Source organism: Lissotriton helveticus, chromosome 6, assembly GCF_964261635.1.
Source record: "Lissotriton helveticus chromosome 6, aLisHel1.1, whole genome shotgun sequence".
NCBI lineage: Eukaryota > Metazoa > Chordata > Amphibia > Caudata > Salamandridae > Lissotriton > Lissotriton helveticus.
This window is the reverse complement of record NC_136067.1, coordinates 46,356,128-46,377,022: the sequence shown is the minus strand read 5'-3', so window position 1 is coordinate 46,377,022 and position 20,895 is coordinate 46,356,128. Positions and strand designations below refer to the sequence as shown.

Here is a 20,895-nt window from a genome sequence, read left to right as displayed (position 1 = left end):
GTCAACAAGCAGGGAGGAGTAGGGTCGTACCATCTCTGCAGAGAAGCATTGTGGCTCTGGTCCTGGGCTCAGGATCATCAGATTTGTTTGATGGCAAATCATCTGGCTGGGATGCTGAACATATGTGCGGACAGTGTCAGTCGGCAGTTCTCTGCTGACCACAAGTGGAGGCTTCATCCGGAGGTAGTTCAACGCATCTCCTGGATGTGGGGAACTCCTCGGATGGACCTGTTTGCCACTCTTGAGGACGCGCACTGCCCGTCATTCTGTAGTCTCCAGTTTCCGAGGCAAGGAGCTTTGGGGGACACGTTTCAGTTGAGTTGGAGCACAAAACTCCTTTACGAGTTTCCTCCCATACCCTTGATTCCTCGGGTTCTGAAGAAGATTCACCAAGACCGGACCCAAGTTATATTGATCGCCCCGGATTCGCCAAGAAGGGTGGGGTACACAGACCTTCTTCACCTCTTGTCGCACCCACCGCTCCGTATCCCTCTCAGGGTAGACCTCCTCGCGCAGTCGGAGGGGCAGGTTCTACACCCCCACCTCCAGAGCCTGAATCTTCATGCCTGGAGAATGAATAGGGCAACATGAGCTCTTTCTCTCTCCCGTCTGACGTGGTGGATGTTATATTTTCGGCCAGGCGACACTCTACCAAGTCTATCTATTCCTACTGGTGGTGTGTCTATTGATCCTTTAAAAGCTCATCTTTCTGATGTTATTTATTTTTCGTTGCATTTGGCCCTGAAGGGTTGTGCTGTGGCTACTGTTAAAGGATAATTGTCAGCTTTATCAGCATTTCTTTGTTTGCCTGATCAGCCGTCTCTTTTTAAGTCTCCAATAGTTTTAAGATTCATTAAGGGGCTTACTAACATGTTTCCGCCCACTCCTTTTATTATGCCCCAGTGGAATTTGAATCTAGTGTTAACTTTTTTAATGGGTTCTACTTTTGAGCCTATGCATAGTTGTCCATTGAGGCTGCTGACATTTAAAATGGTCTTTCTTTTGGCTATCACCTCGGCCAGGAGGGTGAGTGAGCTACAAGCTTTGAGTTCAAAGCCTTCATTTCTGACCATGCACGCTGAAAGGAATGGTCCTCAGCTCCAGGGCTGCTTTTCTGCCTAAGGCGGTAACTCCCTTCCATCTGGGGCAATCTATTACCCTTTCTAATTTTTATCCTGCCCCTCACCCTTCCAAGGAGGAGGAAAGTCTTCATCGTCTGGACCCTAAGAGGGCGATTAGTTTCTATTTGGATAGATCAAAGGACTTACGTCAGGATAACCAGCTCTTTGTGGGTTATGTTGGACGTACGAAGGGCAAGGCGGTGCACAAGTGCACTTTATCAAGGTGGATCATCTTGTGCATCAAGATTTGCTACGCTCTGGCTGGTAAGGAGCCTCCTGAAGGCATTAGAGCTCATTCCACTAGGGCTAAATCATCTACTTCTGCCTTGTCCCAAGGTGTTCCAGTGTTGGACATCTGTAAGGCCACAACTTGGGTCTCCCTCCACACTTTCGCGAAGCATTACTGCTTGGATTCCGAAGAGAGGAGGGATGGGCATTTTACGCGCTCTGTTTTGCAAGACTTTTTGGTATAGAAGGGTGGACACCCTCCTCTGGGAGAGGGACTCCTGTGGGATTCTATTCATAAGGTGAGGAATCCACAGGGAGATGTATCCATCAGAAGAACAAGTTACTTACCTTCGGTGGCGCTTTTTCTGGTGAATAGAGTATCTGCCTGTGGATTCCACACTGACCCACCCGCCTCCCACTTGTCCACCCTTTTATACCTTAAAAGAAGTATTGGTTAATATGTTATTTCATATTGTCATTTTGTGTTGCCTCTATTTGCCTTTGTGTAGGTTTATGGGAAATGTTTGCTTTACTTTTTCATTTTACACTGTGTGTATTTGTGTGAATACTGTGTACTATGTATGTATTGTCTCTATGTTCGGTCCGCCCATTTGCCTCGGTGGCACGGAAAAAATGGGTGGAACTGACGTCATTATGCCAACCTGGTCCTCTTATGGCTCCAGTGACGTCATGCGGAGCCGCGTGCGGAACCAATGCATTGTGACAACCTCATCGGCGTGGTGAGCTAGGAAAAGATTTCCGCTGAATGCTGGTGCAGTGGATATTCATAAGGTGTGTAATCCACAAGCAAATACTGTATCCACCAGAAAAAGCACAACCGAAGGTAAGTAACTTGTTCCTATGCATCATAATGCAGCACATTTTCTGATACTATTCATTGTTTTGTAATGTTTATACATAGTAATACTGTCTGGGTAAAGATTTCACCTTGTCAGTTAGAGCGGACTCACCATACTTAAGGTCAGCATTCTAGCTTTTGCCCTCATTCGCCCATAAAAAAGACACGCTAGCGTGCGTGGCCGCACAGCGTGTGATACGGGGTGTTTTGCTCTTCCTGATGCAAGTGCGTTCTGTTGGCTGCTATTTGCACGCTGCACTTTTCATGCACATTTATTTCTTAATGAAATCGTTCGAAACAGTTTTTAACATTGTTTTTAATACTGGACTTGAAACGAGGTGTTCTCACTTGTTTGCTTGACCTTGCGGTTAGTTAGAGCAGACCCACCATACTTCCAGGTCAGCATTCTAGCTTTTCCCCACATTCGCTCAGAAAAAAGACACGCTGGCACTCGCCCTCAAAGTCTACAAAGGAAAAAGTGGCAGGTACGATATCTATCTATCGACGTCATACACTGGCGTCCAATCAGCCCCCTCCATTGCCGTCAACTTGGCGATGGCGAAGGTCAACGTCGAGGAGTTGGTTTCTGCTGGTGTTGACACAACTCTCAAGATCAGGACATCGGTCTCTGTTGACGCCATCTCTAAGGCGTTCAAAGTCGAAATGAAGGGAGGACAGAGATCACCTTCTGTGCATCTATCTCCCAGATGGCTCTTCCCAGTGCACCACTGACAGAATTCTTCCACAGTGGAAGAACCTCTGGATTACTCTGGTCCTCTGCACAGATCACTTCTGGCTCGATTGGTGCAGACTGTTGACGTTTCTCCTACTGCTTCTCCCAGAGGTCAGCAACGTGACCGGGCAGCAACTCCATCACCACGTTGGAGGTCTGCTGCATGTAGCCAATGCAAAAGGCATAGGTCACCTTCATGGTCCTCATCTTCCACGCATTCTTCACCAAGCATTAGCCATGCAACAGGTCTCGCATTAACAAGAGGTTAAGCTATTCGCAAAGCAATAGCTTAAACTTTCACAAATGCGAGACCTATTGCATTGCAAATATTTGTTTTTGTAGCGCCCATGCAGCGCTTTCGCATTCAGGAAGGCCACATCCCTTTCTTTAGACAAGCTGTGTCTAAAGAAAGGGGCTGTCCGATATTAAACTGAAACCGTGGCATGGGGGCTTTGACAAAAAAAGCATCTGTTTGTCAAGTTGACAGGGGGTTTTTTTGTTGGTAAAAGCACCTATGCCGCGCTTTCACTTTAATGCAAAAGAAATAATTGATATAAGGAATGCTGGACAATGCAAACATTCACCCCCAGTCACAAGGAGCTGGGTTGCGTCCATCATTCTTTTGCTCACCACATAGAAATGCATGTTGAGCAATGGATTTAGGCCCAGATCTCTGTACTGGGGTGAATGTATGACATTGTTCTGCATCAATGGTTCCTTTTGCATTTGTCATCCTGAGTGGGACGGGTATGCCCATACGTTGGTCCCGTGCTCCCCATGCCACTGGAGTCAAGCTATCCTGGCTGATGAGGGCTAAAAGCTCTAAACCGATCCTATGATGCTTGTCTCCAGTCCAGAGAGGACCTCGCCTGGCAGTTCGGGCTGGACTGTTCCCATTGGGTGCAGGGTCAAGACTGATTTGCATATGGCTGGGTCCAAACTGGAATGGCATGGTGAGTAAAAAAACGTATGGATTTAGGCACAGATCTCTATACTGGGGTGAACGTGTGGTATTGTTCTGCATTCTGTCCATCAAGTTTTCTTTTTGCGCTTTCACTTTAATGTCGGACGTGTACCTTTCTTTAGACACTGTATGTGTAAAGAAAGGGAGGGGCGCCTCTACGAATCTACAGCGGGGCATGGGCGCTAGTAGACAAAATAAATAAATAAATAAACACAGCCACTAAATGTGAATTTCGCTGCCAAAATAAATAAATAAAAAACACGGCGCTATAGTTAAAGCGGACCGCCATTAGTAAAAATAAAAGCAGGCAGCGTGCTGCAAGGTAGTGGGTGGAATAGAGGAAGAGCATTAAATAAAATAGTGCTCACCGACTTATAAAGCAGACCATGTAACTGCACCAGTAAAAGCTCCAGTCGTAAAGGGAGGTAACAAATGCAGACAAGGCGGTACCAAGGAGAGAGTAACAAGCCTAATAATGATTCGGAAGCCAGTGTTTATGAAGGACAATGACACAAGCCAATTCAAAATATGGGCGGAGAGTGGGCGGGGCTTCAAAGCCGTACTCCACTACTGCATGCCTCGCAGCAGCGCATGCGCTGCCCAGGCTCCACCTAAAAAGGGACTATTCTCCCAATGAAAGGAAATTCCACCTTCGAAACTCTCTCTGGTGGATGATATTAATACTTTTCACAAAATGTTGGCTAGAGGAACATAAAAGCTGAACATTGATAGGCCCACTCCTCAAACATCATCGTCTGTCATTTTTAAAACTTGCACCAAAGGTCAGCAGCAAGGCCATTGCTGCCTTTGGTACCTGGACTTTTACAACCAGTCATGGACACCTTCCTCACTCCGGCATCGCTCAAGACGGCCCCAGCGTGGACCTTAATGAAGTACAAGCCACAGAGAAAGACCCTCTGTTCCTGAGGGCGGATCCTTCTCTGGATTCGGTAATCATTGCAGCTTCAAAAAAGACTCATTCAATGCCTTCCTCTTCAACTGTGCCTCCGGACAAAGAGAGCAGATCTTAGGACTCTTGGGGAAGGGAAGTTTCAGGCACTGCAGCCTATTTTTTTTAATTTTCCAGCGCTTCAGCTCTGTTGGATCACTATGATAGGGCCCTGTGCGTTTCTTTGGAATGCTTTAAAGACAAGTTGCCCAAAGCGGGTCGCCGAGACATCGAAGAAGATCTCCATGAAGGGGGTTGGTGGTGAACCAGATGATCAGTGCTGCAGCAAATGGGGCATCTCTGGCTGCTCATTCTTAAGCACATTGCATATGTGCTCGTCCTGGCTATGGTTCACTGCACTGAAACCGGAAGCCCAACAGCGTATTCCTAACCTTTTTCTTTTTTTTTAAAATGTCTCTTTATTGATTTTCAAGAAGCAACAGTGCACAGAACCCGTCACGCAGGACGGCTGAATTCAATGGAAACAAAAACAATAACAAAATAGGTGTGATTGCTATTAAATAATAGACACATGTTAAAAAATGAAAGGCCGCCAGTTACTTATGCATCCCAAAGCAATAATTTCACGTTGCAAGAACGTACTATTTAAACATCAGACGTGTGGTCACTTTGATTGTGCGCTTGAAGATATTGTCGTAGTGGCTCCCAGATGTCAATGGGCTTGGAGGAGGATGGGAGTTCCTCAGCGTACAGCGTAAGAGTTTCTCTGCAGTACACCATGTCGTTCAGCCAGGGATCAATGTGGAAAAGTAAATTTTGCCATGTTATATGTGCCTACGTATTCCCCATCTTATGTTATATGTGCATGATCGATATGCATGTATTCCCCTCTGATCGATTAAAGATGCAATTACAGTTGTGTCCATCTCTAATATGCCAGTTTCCAGTCTTCGTGAAAGCAACGAATATTAGGCCTATGTAAACCTATGTTGCCACATTTTACAGTGTGCACGTTAATTCATTGAATTGTCCCCGTTTCTAGGCCTCAAAAGGGCCCGGACTCAGATTCAGCTCCTGTTTCCTGAACCCTCTCCGAGGAGCGATACAGCCCCCACCTGCATCCCTGACCCTTAGCTTACTTCTTGCCACGCAGTGCCCGGCCCGGCCTGGCTCTGCCTCCCAGTCTGCCAAGAATATGTTATGCTTCTAGTTATCAGTTCAGCCCTTCCTTCTCTGCATTCCTAAGCTACTGAATCGCATCAATAGTTTCCGTCATGGTCTAGCCTTTATGTCTCCATGAAAGAGAAATACTGTATTAATGTTCATAGAATATTCCTCGCACACGCACTACATATAGAATTATGCATGCACCAGTCTTAGAGTCTATTAGCCTTTGCCCTGATAACTTTTGGATTCTATCAACGTGTACTCTAAACAACAGATACTAGATATGCCTGGGTACATGTCGCTCTGACACTCCAGACTTTAGTCTCCTCTTCTAGCGCAGAAGTCATAGCCCCCCAGTTCTCCCTGGTAACACGTCATTGCCCATTTGCGCGCACCACTAGGTTAGAGGTCCCAGCTGCTCAGGTAGCCCCCTCCATGTTTCCGCCCCGTTTATGACATATTCTGTTACGTTTACATCACATGTCTATGTATACGCCCTGTACACGCCTTCTTGTTACTTCATTTTGTCCTTATCTTTCGCGACTGTTACGAAACCACGCCTACTGCTACGCCTACTGTATTGAATGTAATGTATTTTGTTTAACTATATATATTGTGCACTGTTATTAAAAGTTAGCGCATTATTCCCAGATCCTGCCCCCGGCAGCTGCCATCCTATTCCCGTACAGGCTGTCCTGTTCCTGTCCTTTATGCCTGATTAAAGCCTGTAAACTCCAGCTACCTCGAATCTTGACTCTTATTTATTGAGCTACCTGTTTATTGATTATTCCGAAAAATAGATCCGGTATTAAATTATTTATATACCACATAATGGCGCCCGAATAGGGACTTGCCCTTTCCCCACGCGCCGGAGAAGCCACGCAGGCCCCCTGATCCTCTGCAGCCGTGACGGAACCATACCGTGCACGTGCAGATATTTCTGCTTCAAGTATCCCTCAGGCCCACGGAGGAGACGGAGGTTGCGGTCCAGCATCCAGACGAGGCGGTGGAGGAACGCGGCGAGTCCCGACCAGAGCCCAAGCCGAGAGTCCAAGGTCCGAGGTATCCGGAGGCCCACCTGTAACTGAAGTCCGAAGTTCGTAGTCCGTCGTCGTAGCAGTCCAGTCCAGTCCGAGGCCTTCCGTTCTTGCTGCCCGGTGAGTACCGTTGCTGGGGTAGTATCTAGACAGGGTCAAGTAATTTGTCTCTGGTCCGTGGGTTTGGGTACACAGATCCAACACGAAGTGTCCACCTAGGTGGATGCGGGTCCTGACGTGTCTCTTTATGGGACCGGTAAGTTTCGTACTGTTTTAGCAGTGCATCTAGTCATTCTAGTAAGTTCTGTTCTCGAGAAATTCATGTGTTCTGTTCTCAGTATTCCAGGTAGTATTCTGTCCGAACTGTTATTATAAATGTTATTCCATGTCGTGGTATGAGTGATTCGTTTTTCAGTTATTATTGTGTTTATTGTGTATTGTATTGTGTCCAGACTCCAGCCTAAATTATGCCTTTGTTCTCGAAATTACGTCAGTTAAGAACTAGAAAAGGTCTGCTCGAGGAAGCAGTTCCTGTCCCGCCTAGGGACAGTCCAGGTCATTTTATGTACCATAAGCATGGCATAAGTGCCATATTATATCTAGACTTATGGGTGGAGTACACCAAGGAATTAGAAGAGAAATATAGATGGCCCATGTCAGGTACATGGGATGCCGAGTGTATCATGCGAGTAGAAGAAGCATTATGGAAAAAGAAATCCAGACAGTCCCAGAAAGATGCCATCGAGTTATGGCGCAAAGAATCTCATAAAAGAACAGAAAAAGAAATCAGAAAATCAGAATTAAGTAGGGAATCCTTAGAAAGAGCCCAAGAAAGGGAATTAATCGAAATAGGTGAACGAGTTAAAGCCGAACAGTCAGACAGACAGAGAAATGCCCTTATTAAGGGTATGTATCCTCTTCTTGCCGAGGGCTTGCCGAAAGCAACCCCGGAAGCACCATGTAATTTTCCGCCACCATTAGTTCCGATTAAGCTACGTCACAAACCGACCGCAGCTGATATTTTTCTCTCGTCCTATTTGGACGACACAGTCCCAGAATATGCAAATACAGTTCCGCCAGCTCCCGTAAATAATGTAATTCCTGTTCCTCCAGCCACCGGGGCACCCGTTACAGCACCTGTTACGGTACCCCCGGTCCAGCCTACAGTACATGTACCCGCTACATCAGTCACTCTTCCAGCACGTACAATACCCGTCGACGATTCTAGTTTAGGGGCCTCGGGAGGAAGTCCTCCTGGAACCCCGCCTCAACACAAACGTGTGACATTACTCGAGCTACATGCCCGAGCGTTACAGCGTTCGCCCAAGCATCAGTCAGTTGCAGATATCAAATGAGCTCTTACAGAATGCCGTTATGATCCAGTCCCAGGCGATAATGATATGGTTATATATTCATTGCGTGTAAGACGGGTGACCGAGTACTTGGACACCCTACCGAATATGAAAGAAGACCTAGACAGAATATATCGTTTCATCCGTACAGGAGTAGATCCAGAAAGTATTGGCGAAGCCATGTCTCAAAGGAAAGCCGAGACTCAGCTCATGCTTTTAAAGTTTCTAATTAATTGTTTGATAAGAGAACAAGATTATCCGGATAAAGATCCGGAAGAAATGAAAGTCCTGACAAGGTGGAGTGATCATATAGCCGAGGGAAGACACAAGACACAGAACTGTATAGACAGTATGTATAGGAAGATCCGTAGGGAAATAATAAAGTTACACGAGAAACGAAAAGCAGCACAAGTAAGTGAGAAAGAAGACAACTCTTCTACTGAAGAGGTAGACGACGAGAATCCCACCAGAATAGCGTATGTAGGTAGAACTAGACTTCCCGACCGACATTCACGCCTAGAACACAAGAAAGTTTTTCCTTCTCCAGCACCAGAACAAGGTTCTCTTGAGCAAGTATTTCAAGCTACCGATCACATTCTGAAATCACGAATCGGTTATAGTGAACTTAGTACAATGCATGAACAAGAATTAGCCCGATCAGCAGTCCGATGGACTACTGATTCTACCACTTTTCCAGATGAAATAGTGGCACAAATGTTTCTGAAACTGCCCCCAGCCGAGCAGCGACTGGTGGGTATGTATATGATCCAGCACCTCATTACACTGTATGAGGGACAGCATTCTGATCCAGGTCCGTTACATGATGTTCTGAACGAGTTACTCCAATATAGATGGAGAGGTTTAGGTACCGATTTAATTAATATTATTCTAGAACAGCGCCACAAATACCGAACGTTCCTGAATCCGCATTTTGTTCATGTCTCACCTCCAGAAAGTAAATCATTTTACATAGATAGACAGCATCCGTTACGAGAAGTACACCCAGTTAGAGGAACGGGTGGTGAACTAGAACGAGTATTTGTTTACACCCCTATCACCAAGATGGAACTCTTAGAGATGAAAAAATGAATTCCTTGTCACGACAAAGATCCAGCAGGGTTCCATCGAGAATTAAAAGACATGCTCCGTATGGGGGAATACACATATCCTGATATCATTAAAATGCTAAAGGTCCTGTTGCCCGCAGGGGTATATGAAAAACTCAAGGAAAAAGAATGGGAGGTGGGAGAGAAAAAGATAGATTGGACAGCTCTAGAAGCTGAAGATAAAATACGAGTACCAGGCACCGGTCTTGGGGCTAAAGTTAAAGAATTGCCCGAGTTATTGATTCAGGTCTTGCCAAGGTTACTAGCCACGAAAAAGGAAGATTGGGATGCAATGTCAGCTTGTAAACAGAAACAGGATGAAGACACTAGTGATTTTTATTCTAGATTTGAAAAATGTTTTATTATTAACAGTGGTTTGAAGACGAGTAGTGAGTCCTACCCTCATCTTTTTGTTACTAAATTAGTCGAGAATTCAAGTCCACAAGTTAAAAATCGAGTTTTGAAAGTCGAAAGTACCTGGCAAGCTAATACCCCGTCACAAATGCTCCAGATGCTCCAGTACCACCAGAACAGAATCAGGGAAGAGCAAGAACATGAAAGGAGACGTATGAAAGATACGAAAATGAAAGTATTAGTTGCACAATCTGTTCCACAAGACAGTCAGAAGAGGGGTCCGAATCAAGCCAGTCATCCTGCAGCTCCCGTTAAAGGGACATGCAATTACTGTAAACAGCCAGGTCATTTTATAAACGAGTGTGCAGTTCTGAAACACAACATAGCCACTGGTAAAACTAAAGAAAGACCACGTCCGCCTAGACAAGAACAAGTTCCACAGACTTCTCAGTCACCCCAGAATGCACAACAGACAGTTCCAGCACCGCAGCCCATCGCTGCAACACAGCATGTTACACAGCAAATGTACCAGTATGCTCAGTCAGAGTATCCAGAGTATCAACAGTATTCATGAAACGGCCTAGAGAGGGAGGTAGGCTTGCCTCTCATCGAGATACCTGTAGATCAAGAGGGTCCCTATGTACACAGTCAAGTATTAGGGAAAGACAGAAAGTTTCTGATTGATACAGGGGCAAGTAGGACTACTATCAGTCATGACGAGGTTCCAGGGGCTCCGCTCTCAGGCTCTAAAAATGTTTCCCTTGGATTTTCAGGAAAGCCAATTGTTAATGAAATTTCAAAACCAGTTTCCCTAGAAGTTGGTCCATTGTCCCGAACTACTGATTTGTTACTTACGAAGTCATGTCTAGAAAATTTGTTAGGCATTAAAACATTAAAGGAATTAGGTGCAGTAATTTGCTGCTCCCCAGAAGGAGTGCGATTGTTTTTACGAGACTTTAAAGGTCACTATGTATTACGTGATTTTGATCCAAGATTACTGAATGTCCCTCAGCATTTATGGGCGCAAGGTCCAACTGATGTAGGATGTATGCACATCACACCCCATCGTGTGACTCTCAAACAAGGTATAGTCTTGCCACGAATCAGACAGTACAGATTGCCACCTGAGGCTGTAGCAGCCTTATCTAAAATTATTGACGAGCTTATTGCTCAAGGAGTGGTTGTAGAAACTGACTCCAATGTATGTAATTCTCCTATTATTCCAGTCCTGAAACGTACTGATCCAAATGCACCTCCAGTATATCGATTAGTGATTGACCTTCGAGAGCTTAATAAATGTATCATACCCCAGTATCCAGTAGTCCCAGATATTTCATCCCTATTGACAGCTATTGATTCTGAAGCTACATTTTTCACTGTTATCGACCTCAAGAATGCATTTTTCAGTGTCCCCATTCATCCAGACAGCCAGTACCTTTTCGGTTTTTGTTTAAATGGAAGGAGCTATAAATTCACACGAGCTCCTCAAGGTTTCACAGAAAGTCCTAGTATTTACAGTCAAGCACTTAAGAGACAACTAGACAATGTTCACATGCCAACTGACACTGCCCTGCTCCAGTATGTCGATGATCTACTGATCACAGCCCGTTCTGAACGTGACTGCGAGCGTGCGTCACTCACGGTTCTGTATTTTCTGGCCGAGCAGGGGCACAAGGTGTCCCCTTCCAAATTACAATTCTGTGTCCAGCAAGTGATCTACTTAGGCCACTTACTGTCCAAGTGGGGTAGGCAGTTGACACCAGACCGTATCCAGTTAATAGCGAGTCTTCCACAGCCCAAGACACAGAAGGAGGTACGAGCTTTTATTGGCCTCACTTCTTATTGCAGACAATGGATTCCTCAGTATGCATTTCTAGCCAAGCCACTGATACAGTTAACGACCCAGGAGGCAGCCGTATCGACTGTCCTCCCTTGGACCCAGGAACATACACTTGTTTTTAATGAATTAAAGAAAGCCTTATGCCAAGCACCTGTTCTAGCTACACCGAACTACAGTAAGCCTTTTACACTTTTTGTCACAGAACGTGATGGTACTGCATTATCTGTTCTCACACAAGATCAAGCCGGACAGTACAAGCCCTGTGCTTATTTTTCGAGCACATTAGATCCAGTAGCCCAGGCTCTGCCTGCGTGCCTCAAGTCAGTTGCAGCCACAGCTCTAGCAATCAGACAAAGTGATTCCATAGTGTTAGGACACTCCCTGACAGTACAAGTTCCACACTCCGTGGAAGTTCTTTTAAACCGAACACAGACTCAACACTTGACAATTGCACGTTTAACAGGTTATGAACTGACACTGTTCCAGCCACACATAGAAATCAGACGCTGCAACATTCTAAATCCTGCTACACTGTTACCGTCAGTTACTTCGAATCCTGCCACACATGACTGTGTGGAAGTTGTTAACACTATGACTAAGCCAAGACAAGACCTGACAGACATTGCATTACCTAATCCCGACCTGACACTTTATGTGGATGGTTCAAGTATGAGAACAAGTACAGGAGAACTAGTAGCCGCGTATGCAGTGACTACTAAAACTGAAGTTATAGAAACACATCGTATTGACACCCTGTCTGCTCAAGCAGCAGAGCTAGTTGCTCTGACCCAAGCCTGCATACGTGCCAAGGACCTGAAAGTAAACATATATACAGATTCACGTTACGCATTCGGAGTCGTACACGACTTCGGAGTGCTCTGGCAGGAGAGAGGTTTCATGACTTCTCATGGAACCAAGATTCAGCATGGTCTCCTCATTCAAGCTCTGTTAGATGCAATACATTTACCGACAGCTATCGCTATCATGAAGTGCAAGGCACATACGAAAGTTACTGACATCATTTCCCAAGGTAACGATCTAGCAGATCGAACAGCCAAGCTTACAGCTCAGACTCCAGACATTCCAGTTAACACGACACAGACACTCACTCCAGATCCGACTACTTGTATGACTGTCAAGGACCCTACACAAGATGTCATAGACATACAGTTACATGCTACTCCCGAAGAAATCAAGAAATGGTCCGAACAAGGAGGGGTCCAGACAGATCAGGGATGGGTGACGAAGGGAAAGGCCACATGGTTTCTCCCCGACTCTATGGTTCAAGTCATTATCAATACCGCACATAGTCCAGCACATCTAGGAGAAAAAGCTATGTTAGACAGTATCCAGAACCTTTGGTTCAACAAGCACTTACGAGCTGCAGCCAAGCAGAAAGTCCGTACCTGTATGATATGTTGCCAGTTCAATCCAGGTAAAAGTGTCCCGGTGGAACAAGGTGGATTCCAACCTCCTGACCACCCTTTTGAGGTCCTCCAGATGGATTACATTCAGATGGAGCGATGTCGAGGTTTCAAGTATGTCCTCGTAGTTGTATGCGCTTTGTCCAGGTGGACAGAAGCATATCCAGTTCCAGATTACACAGCCGCGACCACTGCCAGGCAGTTGGGTCGTGAATTCTTTCCCCGCTATGGACTCCCTAGGGTCGTGTATTCTGATAACGGCCAGCCATTCTCATCTGAACTCATGAAACATGTTTCCCTTCTGTTAGGGTACCAGTGGAAGTTCCATTGTGTGCGCCATCCTGAAGCAGCCGGTCTCGTAGAGAGACATAATCAGACCCTGAAAATCCGTATTGCCAAGATATGTAAGGAGAAAGGTGTAGACTGGCTAGTTGCCCTGCCAGTTGCCCTATTCTATATGCGGATGGTTGCACATTCCAGATCAGGTCTGTCCCCGTATGAGGTCGTATTCGGCCGCCCCCCAAACATGTGGGGTACACCTAGACCCCGCAGTATTACAGATGTTTCCAGTAATATGCTGACAGATTACCTAGCTTCCTTGATGTCTGCCCTACACTCTTGTCGTTCACAGGTTGCCGCCGCATTTCCAGACAACACCGAGGTGAAACCGCATGAAGTCATTCCAGGCAACCTCGTGTTGGTGCGGAATTTTGATCGTTCAAGTCCGCTGGAGCCCCGCTGGAAGGAGCCTCGGATGGTCCTGTTAACCACGAGGACTGCAGTCAAGTTAGAAGGCCGCAAGGGATGGGTCCACCTGTCCCACGTCAAAAAATTCCATGGAGTTCGTGAAAAATCTTTTGCTAAGGACTGTTCCATTACTAAAGACTGCCTAAAAACAGACTCTGAACTTGACTCGGAACTCAAGCCTCCCCTATTAGAGGAAACTCCGCAACAGGAGTATAAATTAAAACTCCGGTCTAGTAAATTAAGTCAGCCAGTTTAATTGTCTAAGTCCCTCTCGGGTGAAACGGTTAGACAGGTCCCTGACATGTATGAGATAGACCCCCATAGTGAGAGAGTTAGTCAAAACTCTATACGATGTATCGTTTTTCTAAGTTTCTTATTGTTTCTAAGCCTTATGGTTACCTGCACAAGTTATGCTTTACATTTATGTTTTCCAAGTTCACATGTAAACAAGTTCTCTAATGCTACAGTAGAGCACACATTTAGTGATCTGCCTCCTCACGAGCTATCCTATCGTCTTGCAATGAGAAATAATACATTCATTAGAATGTTACACTATTCACACCAGACCAGTAATGCCACTAATTGTTGGGTGTGTGGTCGACTCCCCCCTTTCCAGACACCGAAGGGAGTTCTACCACTCTTTCCTTATCCGTTTTCACATAATGGTTCGTGTGGAGCATGGTCCACGTTAACGTCATCCTCCAATGGTATGTCCCTTTTAAATAGAACATGTTTCCCAGACAAGCAAGGTCTCTCCCATAGAACAGGGTTAGATCTAGAAAATGAAGTATATGATTTAGGTAATTATTCTTCGAATTTTATGGTCCTGAATGTTCAGTCTGATACTACTCCAGATTTACCTGCTATTTCAGTACTACCAGTCAAAGGCGAATTATGTGTCAGAAAGAATGGTTCCGCACATGTAGGACATAGTGATTGTACTACTATTGTCGAGTATAGTGACAGTGGGAAATCTATTTTCAAAGCCTCACGTCATTCTTATTTTGTTTGTGGTCAGACCGCATATGTTCGTCTGCCCCTCGATTGGGATGGAACATGTTATATTGCCTTCCTACTGCCACCAGTTTTTCTAGCCCCATCTGATTATCACAGAAACACACATCTAGTGCACGTCAGACATAGAAGGGAGATTGAGTCCCCAATTGTCGATCAAACTGAAACTACTCTAGAACAGTATCAAGACTTCAATAAAGGTTTCTTCTTCTTTATAGGACCTATCCAGAATAGTAAGTTAATACGTAGGTTAACCAGAACCCTTGAAGCGGTAGTGAATGAGACTACTTCTGCTCTAGGTAACTTAACTGAAGAGCAATCTGCTATGAGATTTGTCGTGCTCCAAAATCGTCTCGTTCTTGACGTCATACTGGCCGATAGAGGAGGAGCATGTAGAGTCATCGGATCTAGTTGCTGCATTTTCATTCCTAATAACGCGCCGTCTGTTTATTCAGCTATAACCAGACTTCATAAAATTGCCCATCAGTTACACCAGAATCCAGGCACCTGGACATGGTCCGGTTGGCTCTGGAGTATTATATCTGCCTGGGGATGGAAAGTATTGTCATTCCTAGGTATTGCAGTAATGATCATATTCAGTTGCTGCCTCTGTATACAATGTGGCCCTGCGATTTGCGGCATTTGTGCTACCTCTTGTATTCCTAGTCCTAGATCCCGTTCCAAGACAATCCGAGACGAGCAAATGATGCTATATGAAATGATAGATGGTATCATGAATATTGATGTTTCCTGATGGAAACGTAGGGCACAAGGAGGGAATGTGGAAAAGTAAATTTTGCCATGTTATATGTGCCTACGTGTTCCACATCTTATGTTATATGTGCATGATCGATATGCATGTATTCCCCTCTGATCGATTAAAGATGCAATTACAGTTGTGTCCATCTCTAATATGCCAGTTTCCAGTCTTCGTGAAAGCAACGAATATTAGGCCTATGTAAACCTACGTTGCCACATTTTACAGTGTGCACGTTAATTCATTGAATTGTCCCCGTTTCTAGGCCTCAAAAGGGCCCGGACTCAGATTCAGCTCCTGTTTCCTGAACCCTCTCCGAGGAGCGATACAGCCCCCACCTGCATCCCTGACCCTTAGCTTACTTCTTGCCACGCAGTGCCCGGCCCGGCCTGGCTCTGCCTCCCAGTCTGCCAAGAATATGTTATGCTTCTAGTTATCAGTTCAGCCCTTCCTTCTCTGCATTCCTAAGCTACTGAATCGCATCAATAGTTTCCGTCATGGTCTAGCCTTTATGTCTCCATGAAAGAGAAATACTGTATTAATGTTCATAGAATATTCCTCGCACACGCACTACATATAGAATTATGCATGCACCAGTCTTAGAGTCTATTAGCCTTTGCCCTGATAACTTTTGGATTCTATCAACATGTACTCTAAACAACAGATACTAGATATGCCTGGGTACATGTCGCTCTGACACTCCAGACTTTAGTCTCCTCTTCTAGCGCAGAAGTCATAGCCCCCCAGTTCTCCCTGGTAACACGTCATTGTCCATTTGCGCGCACCACTAGGTTAGAGGTCCCAGCTGCTCAGGTAGCCCCCTCCATGTTTCCGCCCCGTTTAAGACATATTCTGTTACGTTTACATCACATGTCTATGTATACGCCCTGTACACGCCTTCTTGTTACTTCATTTTGTCCTTATCTTTCGCGACTGTTACGAAACCACGCCTACTGCTACGCCTACTGTATTGAATGTAATGTATTTTGTTTAACTATATATATTGTGCACTGTTATTAAAAGTTAGCGCATTATTCCCAGATCCTGCCCCCGGCAGCTGCCATCCTATTCCCGTACAGGCTGTCCTGTTCCTGTCCTTTATGCCTGATTAAAGCCTGTAAACTCCAGCTACCTCGAATCTTGACTCTTATTTATTGAGCTACCTGTTTATTGATTATTCCGAAAAATAGATCCGGTATTAAATTATTTATATACCACATCAACACGGGGGGCCAGTGAGCTTTCCCAAGTCAATGTCACTCGCCGTTTTGCTAGTAATCGAGCTATCCTCAAAAATTCTTTCCATAGTGCCCCTAACTTGAGGTACATAACATAGCAAGCAGACCGCTGGTGTACTCTGCAAGATTTGATTGGACATGACCTGCAACCAATTAACGACTGCCGTCCCGTATTGGGAAACAGGGTTACAGTACCACGCCAGATGCCAAAAATCTGCATCTGACGTAGCACATCTTTATTAATGACTTGTGTCCCGTAGGCCTATCCTATGTAGTTTGGATGGTGTATGATCGATCTGAAGAATATATTTGAAATGAATTATCCTGAGGTTCCCATTGGGGGTTAGTCTGCCTGTCAATGTGCATATGTGCTCCCATTCGGTCTGGGTCAGCGGGGTGTCAAGTGTTGTGTTCCACCAAATCAATCAATCAACCAATCAAACCATTTATAGAGCGTTCTACTCACCCGTGAGGGTATCAAGGTGTTGACGGGAGGGGGGGTGCTGCTACTGCTCGAACAGCCAGGTCTTGAGGTGTTTCCTGAAGGTTAGATCGTCCTGGATCAGTCGTAGGTGTAAGGGGAGGGAGTTCCATGTTTTGGCTGCCAGGTAGGAGAACGATCTTCCTCCGGTGGTGGTACTGCAAATCTGTGGGACGGTGGCGAGGGCGAGGCTGGCGGAGCGGAGTTGGCGGGTGGGAGTGTAGAACGAGAGGCGGTTGTTCAGGTATACGGGGCCCATGTCGAGGAGCGCTTTGTGTGCGTGGGTAAGGAGCCTGAACGTGATCCTATTGCTGACAGGGAGCCAGTGCAGGTTTCTCAGGTGGGCGGATATGTGGCTGTGGCGAGGGATGTCGAGGATGAGTCGTGCGAAGGCGTTCTGTATGCGTTGAAGTCGTTTCTGAAGTTCCTGCGTATAGGGCGTTTCCGTAGTCCAGTCGGCTGGTGACGAGGGCCTGGGTGATGGTCTTTCTGGTTTCGTGGGGATCCATCTGAAAATTTTCCGGAGCATGCGCAGGGTGTTGAATCAAGAGGACGAGACAGCGTTGACTTGCTTGGTCATCGTGAGGGAGGAGTCCAGGATGAATCGCAGGTTGCGTGCGTGGTCCGAGGGTGTCGGCGCAGAGCCCAGTGCTGTGGGCCACCAGGAGTCGTCCCAGGCGGATGGGGATTGTCCGAGGATGAGGACCTTTGTCTTGTCTGAGTTCAGCTTCCGGCGACTGAGCTTCATCCATTCTGCGATGTCTTTCATTCCTTCCTGGAAGTTGGTTTTGGCGGTGGCTGGGTCTTTGGTGAGGGAGAGTATCAGCTGGGTGTCGTCGGCGTAGGAGATGATGTTGATGTTGTGTTTGCGTGCGATGGCGGCGAGGGGACTCATGTAGATATTGAAGAGTGTTGGGCTGAGCGAGGAGCCTTGGGGTGCGCAGCAGATGATCTTGGTTGCCGCTGAGCGGAAGGGAGGGAGGCGGACTCTCTGGGTTCTGTCGGAGAGGAGAGGAATCAAGCTACGATCTTCCCTTTGTACAATTTCAGTACGTACCTACTTATATAGGTTGGTTACCAGTTTCCACTTTAAGACTTTAATGTGGGTGCTTCCACAGGATATGATTCATAATGTTTTTGGAGTGCAAGTTTCAATCTGTGAACAGTGAAGCGAAATAATGATGTTTGGTTTGTAATGTACTGAAGGTCTTCAGATGTGAGAAAGTGTCCATCAAGGAAGGTATCATACATTTGTCGGATACCAACCGTTTGCAGTTAGCGGATCGAACCTTTCTCTTGCATGACTGAGAGTGAGACATGGTGTGCGATTGGCATGGCCGGGGCATAAATCGGACATTTCTGCGTCAGCTTGCCAATCGATTGCCAAGAAGCTATAGTGGTGTCAATTGTGTTTATCTCCGTCTTGGGTGTGCACCTGTGCGTATGTGTAAGGATTCCAGCCAATGGGACAGGATGCGCGTCCCCGTCTTCCCCCGTGACATGTGGCGTGAAGGCGTGTGGGTGGTACCAGTAGTAGGCGTCCTGCCCCTGTGCACAGAGATAGTAAAGGTATAAATCAGGTGCGCAGAACCTCCTCGAGCATATTCCAAGGTAAGTGTACGCCAGCCTATCCTAGCTTGCTTGCCATTCCAAATAAGTCTAAGTAAGTGGGAGCGAAGAGTGCGAAAGAGTTGCACCGACAATCGGATTGGAATATTATTAAACAAATATAAAAACCGTGGCAGTACGACCATTTTAGTAATGGCGAAGCGGTCGGCCAGGGAGAGTGACAACGAGGCCCATCTATCAACTTGAAGTTCGAGGGTAGCACAAGCTGTTCCATAATTTTCCCTTACCACAATCTCTGGATCTCGATGTACCCACACTATTAAATATTTCACAGGATCCGTGGACCAAATCAGCTGGTAATCTGAAAGAGACACGTTAGTATTAGATTCCTTACCTTAGAATATCCCCAGGCGTCAGACTGGATCCGGAAATTTTTGCGTAGCAGTACCCTTGCGCGTCGGTAGGCGTCGTCTGCGGATCCGCGTCCGTCGTCGGCGTAGTGGGCGCCGTGATGACGTCGTCCGAGTACTTAGACGCCGCCTCCGCGTGCTGACGTCAGTTCTTCTTTTTTCCGCGCCAGCAAGCGCAGATCTGGAAAAAGCAGTAACCCTAGTCACTTTTTGACTAACCTTTTTGATCCTTTTTGATCCTATTTCGAGTCTCTCGACTCCGACAACGGTGCCTTTAGGGATGCCCGGCTTCAAACCTTGTGACGATTGCGACCGGCTGATGTCGGTCATGGATCCTCACCGCGTCTGTTTGTCGTGTTTGGGCGTCGACCACGACGACAAGGCCTGCTCCGACTGCCGGGCCCTCTCTTCGAAAGCCAGGCGGGAGCGGTCCCGTAGGCACCTCGAACTCCGGCAGTCGGCCCCGCGCCGTGAGAGGTCCCGATCCCACGGGAGGTCGAGGGACAGGTCGCGGGCTCGGAGCCATCACAGCTCCGAGAGTAGGCCGCACTCCTCCGGGTCGAAGTCGTCGTCAGGTAAGAGGCACAAGAAGTCCAAGCGGCGTCATCGCTCCTCGGACTCCCCCCGACGCTCGCGCGATGCGGCCGGGGGTTCGGGTGACACCGCCCACGCGGCTCCGTCGGAGTCGCGGGCGCCGCGTGCAGCTCCACACCCTCCGGTCCCTGGGCTGAACGCGACGCTGGAGGAGGTCGAGCGCTTCCTCATGGCCATGAGGAAACTCTCTCCTCCGACGGGCTCCGCGGCGCCTTCGGGCCCAGCGGACCCGTCTGGGGGCCCTAGCGCAGGTCCCCGTTATCCCGACACCGCCGGTGCCTTCGGGCCCAGCGCCGAGGGGTCCAGTTGTTCCGACAGGGTCCCCGCGCATGGGTGGGAATATTCAGTGCTTATGACTTTGATGAGGATACCCCTGGAAGATAACTAGGATTACTGGTAAGTAACTTATCCTTCCTTCTAAACCTTCAACAATGTGATTAATGCGTTCCCCACTCAGAAAGCCCAGTTTAGGTGTAGGAAACCAAGATCAGAGGCTAGAGTCTTCTTAGCGAGACCCAAAATCACAAGTACTCTTAAATGAACGATTGGCATCATTGGTGCATTTTTCATACCCTTGAAGATATTATATACCCTTAACCTAATAACAGTTTGTTATGAAACACTATTTAGGATCCAGTGCTACAGAAGTCCATTTTTGTGAATGCATTTGGAATGCACTCTGTGTGAAAATGTTCCAGTTTCACTTCGAGTGACTGTATAGAAATCTTGTTCCCCTTAGGCTAACTTGGCAAAACAAGAAGTTCGTCTGAACGCTGCCAATACCGAGCTGGCTGAAGCCCAGGCAGAACTGGATGAAAAACAAGCAGAATTAGACAAAGCACAAGCAAAGTTTGATGCTGCCATGAAAGAGAAAATGGTAAGAAGTAACTCTTATTGCTATTTGATAGTTAAGAGTAATTCTATATTATGTTTGCTTACACATTTATGTATTTGGGAGTTTTAATGTGCAGTGCATGCAGTCCTTCTGTC

At 46.6% G+C, this 20,895-nt stretch overlaps 1 protein-coding gene across 7 annotated transcripts in view; it reads left to right on the top strand.

Moving 5' to 3' along the window:
• DNAH8 (dynein axonemal heavy chain 8) overlaps positions 1-20,895 on the top strand; it is a 10,041,960-nt gene that overhangs the window by 7,735,198 nt on the left and 2,285,867 nt on the right. For all 7 annotated transcript variants that reach the window (XM_078647354.1, XM_078647353.1, XM_078647356.1 and 4 more), the window contains one exon: positions 20,645-20,782. In XM_078647354.1, the coding sequence (XP_078503480.1) occupies positions 20,645-20,782 (138 nt within the window). The remainder of the gene's footprint in view (positions 1-20,644; positions 20,783-20,895) is intronic.